At 36.0% G+C, this 12,357-nt stretch overlaps 1 protein-coding gene across 1 annotated transcript in view; it reads right to left on the reverse strand.

Moving 5' to 3' along the window:
* rasa4 (RAS p21 protein activator 4) overlaps nt 1-12,357 on the reverse strand; it is a 95,776-nt gene that overhangs the window by 60,625 nt on the left and 22,794 nt on the right. The window contains exon 4 of the mRNA XM_056458544.1: nt 11,756-11,817. Within this exon, the coding sequence (XP_056314519.1) occupies nt 11,756-11,817 (62 nt within the window). The remainder of the gene's footprint in view (nt 1-11,755; nt 11,818-12,357) is intronic.

Here is a 12,357-nt window from a genome sequence, read left to right on the forward strand (position 1 = left end):
GAACATGTTCAAGAAGGGATTTTAGAACGACCAAAACAACATTTCAGATGTTGAGCAAGGTGGTCGGTCTTCTGGTTTGTCCAATAATGATGTTCTTTAACATCAATTTTTGTTATCACATGATCTGTTAAAACAAAATCACAAGACTTTTTTGGAATTTTTGACATGCATGCTGGAATTTACTTGGTAAATGTGTTTCCATTTTACTTTATCCACATTTTATGCACATATTATCCAACTCAGTTGTTCTTATAGGTTTTTTTAAAGGGCACCTATGGCGCAAATACTACTTTTCAAGCTGTTTGGACAGACATATGTGTAGGTATAGTGTATAGTCCACCATTTTGGGGTGATATAAACACACCCAGTCCTTTTTTTCAATTTAGCAACAAAAAAACGGTGGACCAATTGGGGCGATTTTGAGACCGACCGCAAATTGACATAGGAGTGCGGTCCCCCGCCCACCAATATTGATTGACAGGCATGCATTACCATATCCTCAGTTTGTTGTTTCACGTCCGCCATTTTCAGCGTGTGAGTCAAAGCGATGTCACCAAAGAAACACACTTGCTCTGTTTTGGATGTAAGGCTCATTGGGCTCAACACAAGAGCCTTCATCGTCTTCCTGCGAATGAGCAACAGAGATTTTACATTTAGCGGCTATTTGAACTGAATACGCCGTTAATGCAACGTATCGCGATTCGGGAAATTAAAAACAGCTGATCCACCGAGTCTTTCAGCACTTTCTCCAAAAACACTCAATTGATCTCGGCTGGTGGATCAACAATCACCACATGATCGCTCTCATCGGCGCCATTGTTTGTAACTTTATGTGGGTTTGCAAACCTGTGTACTTTTTATTGCGTCTTCCTTAAACTTCTGCCGTTTGCATTTCCAGCGGTCACAGAAGCTCCATGTCATCTCAACTAGGTGCGGCTGGAAAGTGTAAGCGCATTGCCTCGCTTGTGCATCCTTCCATTGGAAATAACGAACTTGCCTTACTTATAGCCTCAGTCAAAGTTAATCCAGTGTGCATGGTTATTAGTCTCGGTGTACAAGCTCGGAACTTTAAACTAGCACACAGTTGGCATAACTTTGTTTAGCTGCCGCAGTTTTGTTTGGTGCAAAAACACTGTGTTGAGAAACCTTTACGATTAATTAACTGTGACGAATTAAAGCGCTGTTAATAGTGAAACCGGTTAATCGTTGTATCCCTATACAGATGACGAATGCATCGTTACATAGCGGCTACAAAACTATACAAAAACACAAATGATTTTGTAACTGCCACTCTGACACATTTGGAATATTGATTCCTTAACAGTAGTCTCTGCTTGGTCTGTGTCCGAGTCGTACATGTATGGCTGAATGCTGGTCCTCTCACTCAGGTTGCTTCTCTCTGTCTGCCTGTCTGTTGCCATACACAAAGCGGGGGAGCTCTTGGCTCCACCCCCTTGTTACATTGGGCAGGAAGTTGCAACTAATTTTCATGTGAAGCAACACACCCCTAAAACATCGACCTGTGTACAAGTCCCCAAAATGACACTTAACGCATTATAATAAAAAATCTGAATTGTGTTTTGAACTGAACCTAGACTGGCACACTCCATAATACAAACCATAATAATAATATAAAATTTTTAAAAAGGGGTAAAATATGTGCCCTTTAATGCATTTTCAAAATGTATTCATATCTGGGCTTTTCCAAGTGTTTTTTATGCAATGTTCCAAAATGTGCATACAAATTGGAGGATGTAAACATAGCTAAGATGTAAAAGTAGGTGTTGATCTTCTGTAGATGGAAGTTATTTTATAGCATTTTCCATTACATTACTTATTATGGAACCTTGATGTGCATATAAAGACTATAGAGGAAGTTTTCAATCCTGAAACATATTTGTATGGACCCCTTAATATAAAAAGGGAAGTTTGTTTTCTCAATCGGCCATGTTCATGCTTATACTTCCTACTTTTCAATTAGCCAGCATGGACATTTAATTTTAAGATCTGCTTCAGGTCCACATCAATGACGCACTCTGCCTGATTGAGACAAGCTTCACTCATCAGAAATCCATTGTCCATGTATCTGTACTTACGCTTGGTGAACAGCAGTCAAACAATGACCTTTGGAGCCAATGATAATCATATCTGTTGAGAAACTGAACGCAATGGCCAGTCAGCTGTGTTTAAGAACGTGCTCAACAGTGTTGATTTGTAGGTGAGAAATTAACTTTTTAAAATTTAAGCACTGATTGGTGCCGAAGTCAACTCCTTTGACAACACTATTATATATGTAGACCAGTGGTTCCCAGCCATGTTACTGGAGCTCAAACTCCCCCCTCCCCTCCTTTGTCTCACACAACTATTTCAGGTCCTGGAGTCTCTGCTAATGAGCTGACGAGTTGAATCAGGTATGTTTGACTAAAGAGACATGAAAGACATGAGGTGCGTCCCAAAACGCAAACTTATGAATTATTCTATGCCATTCCATAGTATAAATAGTGTAAGTAGTGCATTCACACTGAAAACTGTGTGCACTTAAAATACACAGATGATGCACTTATTCAACCGTTAAATTGTGGAATGTTGGACACTTCACGCACCCAACGGCCACTGCTTTGCCCACATAGAGGAAGTGGCAGAGCTTACGGGCACTGATTTTGGATTACTTTTTTTATTTGAATTATGTGAAATGTGAAAGCAAAATTCACCTTCGAGAGTGATTATACCACCTCCCGATAGCGAATGTGGTTATACTCATGGCAGATATTATTTGGTAGTTTGGTAGACATTTATTTCACTAGTTGGCAACCGTCAAACATCATCTGGAAAATTGGGTTTTAATTTCAGCTTATTAAAAAAACATTAGTATTCCATTTCAGACAATACATACATATACTATGCTGTTGAGTGTGTAAGTGCATAAGGACATACCTGTAGTGGATAAGAGGAGAGTGTATAGTGTGCTATTTGGGACACGGCTATGCAGTTTTAGGTGGAAACCAGGAACATGGTTGAAAACCACAGGTGTAGAGTCTACTTGTGTCAAACCCAAGGCCTGTGGGCCAAATACGGCCCAACATATGATGTGAAATACCAACAAGTTTGCCGCGAATGCTCAGAATTTACTTTAATCACATCTTCCAGGCTTCCAATCTTTAATCACATCTTCCGAGCTTACTGCCTATCACCCACAGATTTTTTCCCACAATCATAGCCCAATCTGTCATTGAGCTCATAGCTCAAGCAATACAAGCTAGATGACAAATCGGACTGTGATTGTGGGACAAATCTGTGGGTGATAGGCAGTCTTTATGTGTGAACGTGCCAGAATGATCATCAATGCACTTGATCCACCCTGCCTTTAAACGGACATGAGAGCAATTGAAAGCACCACTTATTGATCAGCTGATAGACACGACTTTCAAATGCTCCCAAAAATGCTTTCAGAGCAATAATCAGCTACTGCTTGCCGTCTGGTTGTATGTCAGTGATGTGCCAGTTGTGTTCTGCAATTTCTGACGGCTCCTCCCTGAACATTTAATGAACATTTCACTGTGGTTTGAGGCTGAACAGAATTGTTGGGTGATAGATTTGTTGTCATATTGGATAGTGTGTGCCCCCTCTTAATGATCATTTACATTTACATCATGTAATATGAACACCACACTGATTAAAGATGCACAATCAAGTCATGCAGTCTCAACAATCTGCTGATGTATGAAGTCATATTGTGTGAACTAGGCTTTAGCTTAGCATTCTTCTATCAGACTAACAAGATCTGAGCATAAAAGTGAAGTAAAATTTTTAAAAATATGTCCATGATCACACATCTCTTTCTATATCTCCTTTCTATGAATGTCATAATTAGAGATTCCATTTTCTAACCTGCATAAAAGGCCAGCGTTCCTCTGTCAGCTAATTACAAACCATCTCGCACTTCATCTGAGTGGATAGACTATGATTTGACTTATAGCTAACTTAAATGTTCACACCCTGTCAAACCAAGGGAAATATGAGCGCAGGGCTATTTCTGTGCTCCTGCAGAATGTGTCCTTTCACTAAATGCTATTCCAGAGGCCTTGAAGAGAAAGGTTATGTGGGGCCATTTGTTCGTTAAAGCTGCAGAGAGAACGAGGGTAGAAAGAGGACAGATGAAAAGAGGAGAGAACCAGCACAAAGAGTCATTCAAAAGTCAATGAAGGCTGACTTGTGTTACTGTTACTGTCAGATTCACTTCTTCTAGAGCTACGCTAAAGACTCTTTGGCTTATTTTTATTATATAATGGCTGGTTAGGAAATGTGCTCTTGGGAGGGTCAGACAAGGAGAGAAGATCTAATTGCAGCAATATCTCTATTAAGCAAAATAACAAAGAGCATTTATATAGCTCTAAATCTGAGCATAAGATGCTTAGAAGGTCACTGGTTCGAGTCCCGGCTGGGCCGGCTGATATTTCTGAGTGGAGTTTGCATGTTCACGTGGGTTTCCTCTGGGTGCTCCGGTTTCCCCCACAGTCCAAAACATGCACTATAGGTGAACTGGATTAACTAAATTGGTCATAGTGTATTAGTACATGTATGATTGAGTGTGTATGGGTGTTTCCCAATACTGGGTTGTGGCTGGAAGGGCAAGCGCTGCATAAAACATATGCTGGAACATTTGGGGGTTCATTCTGCTGTGGTGACCACTCTATTAAAATAGTTGGGTTAAAAATACCCCAAAATATAACCCAACTATAGGTTATTATAGCACCTTCCCAACTATGGGTGATTATAACCCAATGTATTGGGTTACGTGATTTAACACAATGCATTGGGTTATTTTGATCAAATGTTATTTTTTTCATTCAGGTATTACTATTGCTACTATTACTACTACTATTAATTTTATAATTATAGCTGTGTAAATAAATACCATACAGTATTAAAAAAATTTCATTGCATTTTAGTTTCAGACACTTTTGTTAAAATAAATCAAGAATCACAAGCAATGAAGTAACAGAACAATGTACAGACAGTTAAAAACATGCAAGCAGAAAATCATGTGTTGATGGAGCAGAATATGGAGTTCTGTGTGCTGTAGGGACTGTCCAGCAGCCGCAGAAGTCTTCACTCAGTGTCCACAATGTACAGTACATTTTAACCACATCCAAACGCTTCTAAAATATATTCTTGGATGGTGAAACGGATATAAAAACACGACACGGAGAGGTAATTTGATAAAAAAATAACAACAATATTATAGCTTAAATAAACTTCATAACGCAAAAAAAAAAAAATTACGCACACATATTAATACAGCTGTTTTGTGTCAGTTAAATCAGTTGACTGTTGAAATTCAAATGTTTTAACCCAACTGGTTGAGTTAACAAAATAAATAACTAAATAAAGGTTAAAACAACCCAACAAAGCACCAAATATTTAACTCAACTAGTTGAGTTATTAATAAATAATCTAATAAAGGTTAAAACAACACAACAAAGGACCAAATATGTTTAACTCAACCATTGTGTTGAATAAATAACTCAACGTTTTTCAAGTGCTCTGCAATAGAGACTAAGCTGAAGGAAAATGAATGGATGAATGATTTTTTTGTCTGCTTTTCAGACTGTTTACTGTAGTTCTGATATAAGTTTACTGCACTTCACCTCCCACATTCCTTTACCCCTGCCTCCACACAATCGTCCACACCTGTTTCTTGTTAGGGAAAACAAGATACATTAGAAAATACAAGACAACAACCTCGGGAAACATTAGGACACTTAAAAGTGATATATTATATCGTGATATACTAAAAATTGAAGTTTCTTTTAAAGAAATTGTCCATAGAATACATTCCAGGCCAATGGTTAGAGATTTTAATATGTACTATGATTTACTATGTACAAAGATTTTACTATGTTTTGAAGCACTTCACCTCAAATGTTTTTCGTCTTCTTGTTCTAGTAGATAACTGACCAAAAAAAAAAAAAACATTAAAATTAAGATACAAATTATACCAAAAGAAATTAGTTTTAAAAATATATTTTTCCAAGAAAAATATACAAATGATATTTTTGTTTATGCCCATGCACTACTCAACTGTGCAGGTGGATGCTTTGTTTCGTTCAGTGGAAAATAAGGATTTAATTAATGCTTCACTATAATTGTTGTATCACAAACCTCTGTCATCTATTTGAATATTTTTTAATATGTCATAATTTTAAAGATGACATCTTGAGCATCTGGATTTTCCTCAGTGCAGATGTGCTTTCATTTTCTCCACCTTACTCGCGGCAAGTTCATGTGAGGGAGTGTTTAAGCAACCCTGGCAGTAAAATATACATTTAGATTTAAAAAAAAATATCTTAATATTAAAAAACATTCATATTAAAAGAAACTTAAGTTTGATCCTATCAAAGTGGTAAAGAATGTTTGTAAGCAGGGGAAAGGATTGTGGGAGGTGTTGTCCAGTAAACATATGCTAAGATTTAGAGTTATATAAATGCAAATGAGGTGTTTTTTTATTTGCAAATAATATAAACATTACAACCACAAACATTAGCTAAGCAGCTTACATTGTAAAGCTTGATCGTCAGATATGCTCAATCCTGTTTGTGTCATCAATCTGAAACCAGGATGTGAGTGGAGTCATAGGGCAGTGAAAAAAAACCCCTCTGCAATACCTGTCTCAACCACTAGATCAATCCAACATACAGCACCTTTAAGGTCTCTATACATCATTCAAAGTTACAGCTTAGTGACTAGGTTTTAAAGCTAAAAAATTTACTTCTATTTATGAGAACTTTTAGTGGTAAGATAAAATGTTTTGTGAATACGGGCACTGATATAAATCAACATTAGCCACATGACAACCAAAGCTCGATTTGTTAAAAACTGCATTATAACAGAGCTTCTGAAGTCCTGATAAGGATGGAGTTGCTGGGCAACATTTAACAGGTTCTCAATCATGTTTAGCCTATTGTTATCGCTAACAAGCTGAGCCACACATCTAAACAATCATTATTATACCATATCTGTGTGAGACAGCAGCACAGCCAGCTAAACAATGTTAATGAATGGTGTCATTTAGCTTTCCCATTCCATCACGGACAGCCTGCACAGTGCGACTATGAACACGTCATGGGGGGCACAATGAGTGACGTTTCCTCCATTCTGTGTCGTGATAATGGACAACCCTGCCGTGTCTTTGCCCCTCAGGCACAACAGACATGAGTTACAAGCCCAGACAACCACAGTGACTCACCAGCACCAATCTCAAAACGCCAGCTCACAGGAACCCCACTGCAATCTGTGCTGCTTTTCTAAGAACTCTCTTATGTTTATGAAGGCAACATTTATTTGATCTCAAATACAGAAATTAGAAAACTGCTAAATATTGCAATGTAGAATAACGCTATAATGTTTTCTGCTTTAACACACACACACTTTATATGAATTTTATTTATTCCTGTTATTGTAAAGCAATATTTTCAGCAGTCATTACAAGAATTCTTCCTAATATGCTTTTTTTTTTTAATAAGTGAAGAATTGATGTTATTTATTAGTTGATTGTTCAAGCTACCTCACAGAAGTGCTCTGTTTGTTAACAGAGTTGTTGAATGTTAAAATAAGGTGAATTAAATAGAAAATAAGGAACATCCTGAATCTGTTTTCTTTTTATGTATTAAGTATCGGATCGGGTTTTGGTACTCAAAATCAAATGACCAGGACTTGGACTCAAGGGCAAAAAAACCTGATCGGGACATCGCTAATTGTTATTATTATTATTATTATTATTATTATTATAATTATTATTATTATTATTATTATTATTATTATTATTATTATTATTAACATTACACACAGTGCTGCTGAATAATATTTCTGGAAAATAGTCATTTTTTGCAGTTTTAGTGCATTTGCGGATTTTTTTTTTTTTAGATATTTTGACGATTTTTCTAATAATAAAACCTATACTTTCACTTATGATCAGATTAATGGAAAATAAAAACTATGAATTATTATTTAATTCAAAATTATTATTTAATTCATAACTGATTTATTTTAAAACAGTATTACTCACATCCAATACAGGATGTTGGCTTAAATTTAGACCAAATATGACATCGGAAAAGATAAACAATATTTTAAGAGATAATGTTTTTTAAGTCTTCCTAAAAAGTGGTGGGGTCAGAAAGGTGTTGATTGATGAATAGGTCATGATGTACATACAGTGCAGCATATATAAGTACATCCCTAACAAATCTTTCATTTAAATTAATATTTTCTGAAGGATGCGTAAAATATAATATTTGTGCATATACATTAGATTAATCAGTACTGAAGCCAAATCTGGACCTCATCTAACAAAATAACTTATGACACCGGTAAAAAATTGGCACACCCAAATTTATATAGAAAAACATTAAATACATATTAAAAAGAGGAAAAATAAAAAAAAGCAAAAAAAAAAATTTAAAAATAAAAAGATTTAATATTTTGCTTGAATTTAAATGTATAATCGTTCTATTTCTAAAGATGTTCAATGAATAAAATAATATTTTAATAAATATATCTGTTTAATAAATCTATTTTGTTCAAATGCACCAAAATACATTGCCTATATTCACCAGGAATGGATAAAATATACATTTTTAAAACGGGTTCTACTTAATTATGCTGAGCACTGTAAATGAAAAAAACTGAGATTTTATTTCTTTCCTTTATGTTCTTTCTCTGTAATAAGAAAATCCATACATGTACAAAAATGAAATGCAATAAAAGTATTTTTAAAACAATAATAATCTTACTGACTTTAACTTTTGAATAGTAGTGTACAAGAAGCTATTCAAATATCAATAGGGTATACTCAAAAGTATGCAGAAGGACTTAGTTTTCAGTAACCTTGGTGAAACGCTTCCAGAGAACTGTATGCCATTACAAAATTAGTGCGTTTAAGGTCTGTTTTCTTTAAAAATTAATGATCTTCACAAACTGATTGATATACAATATAAAGTGGGTCTCAGAATGTTCAAGAAGCACTGCGTTAAATAAAATTTTTCCATGCCATGTCTTCAAAGTATGAAAATTTATTTTAATCCAGTATTTTCTGGCTTTTTATCTCATTTTACGCTTGAACAACAAAATGAAAACTGAAGTCTATTTAACTGATTATATTTTCATTACATTACAACATCGAGGCTGTAAAAGAAACCGTATAACATTAAAAAAAGTCACATTAACCGTTCACCGGACGTTTATCGGTATGGGAAGAAACAGTAGCTGTGCATGTGCCCTATTGCTACAAATGTTCAAATTAAATGAGCAGGTAATACACAAATAAAAAAAAGAATTGATTTCAAAGTCATAATGGTGTTTTAAACATTTTGGGGGACAAATTTGTTTTGTATGACACAAAGAAAAATAAATAAAGGAAATTCTTGGTCTAATTTTAGTTGTGAAGAAATCAATAAGCATTGACTTAACTCTTGTACTGTATATACAGGCGCAATATTAAGCAGTACAGATTTTTCAAAACAGGATATTCACTTCCATGTGCTTCTGCCATTAGTCTTTGAGTATTTATAGCTCTCATGTTCCTATTATCTCTTGTAGGGCTGGGCCGATAAACAATATTATATAGAATCGCGATAAAATTTGTCACTAACAACGATAAGCTCTGGACATTTTTACTCTTTACTGATCTAAGAGCCAATCACACAGCTGAAATGTGCAACAATGGGAATCTAAAAGTGTGTTGATATTAGAGACGTACCGAATTTTTGGCCACCGAAAATTTTTCGGCCGAAAATGTTATGCTATTTAATGGACCCTCTAAATTGTGTGGCTTCAGTCATTGTTGGGGTACTCTTTTAAATTTGGAAGCATTAACAACTTATATTGAAATATATATCATTATCGTACAATGTGGAAAATAATTATCGAGATTGCTTTTTTGCCATATCACCCAGCCCTAATCTTGTCAAGCTGTGTGTTACCTGCTCATTGCGAATCTTCGTCATGCTCAGCTTCATGTTTGTGTTCATATTCAAGCCTTTGTCTGGTTAGTAAGCTCTAAATTTGCTTAATTGATTTATTAAACTGGACTTGGGTTCAATAAGGGGATAAAAATATAGTTATTACTAAATTATTAACTCATGACTTCCGGTTCCGGGGCGCATGGAGAAGGCTGCTCGTGTCTAGGCTCCAAAAATCCTCCAAATAATTTAAAATAATCCTCAGATTTAATATTTACTCGTCAAAAAGTATTCTCAAGAGATTCAAGAACACATTAAGCCTTGATAATGCCAAAAGAGAGGTTGATGACCACCACGGCAAAGCTGGCAACCCAGAGGAGCTGAGGCAAGCCACCAATAAAGGTGGCACAACTTCTCCTAACAATCAAGACATTATGGACACTAAAACAGCTTTAAATGCCTCAGTCAATCAAAAATTCGACGCCTTTACACAAACGATTGTGGAATTGCGTACGACGGTGACAACTATTACAGAAAAAATTTCGTCGATTGAAGAAGCTTGCACAGACTACGAGGTACGCCTGTCAGCAATAAAAAAGCAGTGTGCAGAATTGGTGGATGAATGCAATTATTAACTCATATTACTGCCCTTTTTTATTACTAGTTATAGTATTTATCACTCTCAGATGTGTTTCCATTCTGACTTCCCTATCGTTAAATTTCTAGTTCTATTAAATCTTAAGCACCAAATTCACTTAAATCTGAGTCCTCCTAATCATTTTGACTAACAAGTGCTGTTAAATCTAACTTCATTCATTATTTTTCCTTCGGCTTAGTCCCTTATTTATCAGGGGTTGCCACAGCGGAATGAACCGCCAACTATTCCAGCATACGTTTTACACAGCTTTTAGAAAAAACCCAATACTGTTTACTGTATACTCTCTCATTCACACACACTCATACACTACGGTAGATTTAGTTCATCCAATTCACTTACAGTGCATGTCTTTGGACAGTGGCGGAAACTGGAGCGCCCAGAGGAAACCCACGTGAACACGGAGAGAACATGCAAACTCCTCATAGAAATGCCAAATGGTCCAGCTGGGACTCGAACCAGCGACCTTCTTGCTGTGAGGAGACAGTGCTAACCACTGAGCCACCGTGCCACTCTAAATCTAACTTGTTAATCTTTCTGTCATCCTAACAACTGCTGTGTAACATCTACTTTGTAATCACATTAAAATAAAAGCTAGTAACAAATGAAATAAAAAATGAAGCTTTACTGAATAGTGGCAACTGTTTTTTTCTACATGCTTCAGTTCATCACTTTAACATTTTCCAACAAAAAGTGCTTTCGCCTGCTTACGCAACAAAACTTGCTGTCATGATGTAAACGTACTGTGGGAGGCTGTTGCTAGGATATTCTGGATGGTTGCTAGGAGAGCTTGTTCATGGTTGTTTCTCATTTAATGTAAATATGTGACATTTTCTCCATCGTCAGCCAGGTGGAAATGCACTGAATTCTCAGCATAGCGACAAATGTTAAACCTTAGTTAGATACAGCAACTAAATATGACTTGAGGAAGTTTGTGGTTCATCACAGTCACATGTCAGTCAAGTGTCCGCAGTCCATATGTATGACTGTCTAACTGGTCTGACTTGATTATTTGTCACAAGTTTCTTGCAACACTCTCCTCACAAATCTACTGAGAAATCCCTTTGTTGGCTCTTTATACTGATTTCCCATTGCACCACAGCAAGTGAATTAAGATTATGGAGAGCGAATACTCTCTTACCTTGAGGTTTGGCAGAGAGCACCTCCTTAGTGATTGACACCTTCCCGATTACATCATCCCGACTGTGAAAAGAGCAGTTTTTTAGAAAAAATTGCAGACAATATATGAATCATTACTGTTACACTGCTGTTACAATCATTGATGTTAACCAGCTCAGTAGTTTAAAGGGATAGTTCACACAAAAATGAAAATCACCTCATTATTTACTCTCCCTTGTGTGGTTTTAAACCTTTATGAGTTTCTTTCTTTTGTTGGACACAACACAAGCTGTTTTGAAGAATGGTAGTTACTGGGATCGATCGACTTCTATAGTAGGAAAAACATTACCATGGAAGTCAATGGGTGTCAGCAACTAGCATTTTTTCAAAATATCTTCTTTTGTGAAAAAAAAGAAAAAAGCAACTCAGATAGATTGTGTACAATGGAGGGTGAGTAAATGATGACAGACCTTTCTTTTTTTGAGTGACCTATTCTTTCGAGGTGAAGAGTGAGAATTCTGTGGCAATACTGGAAAACAATATTGCAAAAGTGTTTTTCCTCTGGTCAAAAGTCATTCCAAAAAAACATGACAACACTACCTGACAAAAGTCTTGTTGCCTATC

The sequence above is a fragment of the Danio aesculapii genome, chromosome 5 (assembly GCF_903798145.1).
Source record: "Danio aesculapii chromosome 5, fDanAes4.1, whole genome shotgun sequence".
Lineage (NCBI taxonomy): Eukaryota > Metazoa > Chordata > Actinopteri > Cypriniformes > Danionidae > Danio > Danio aesculapii.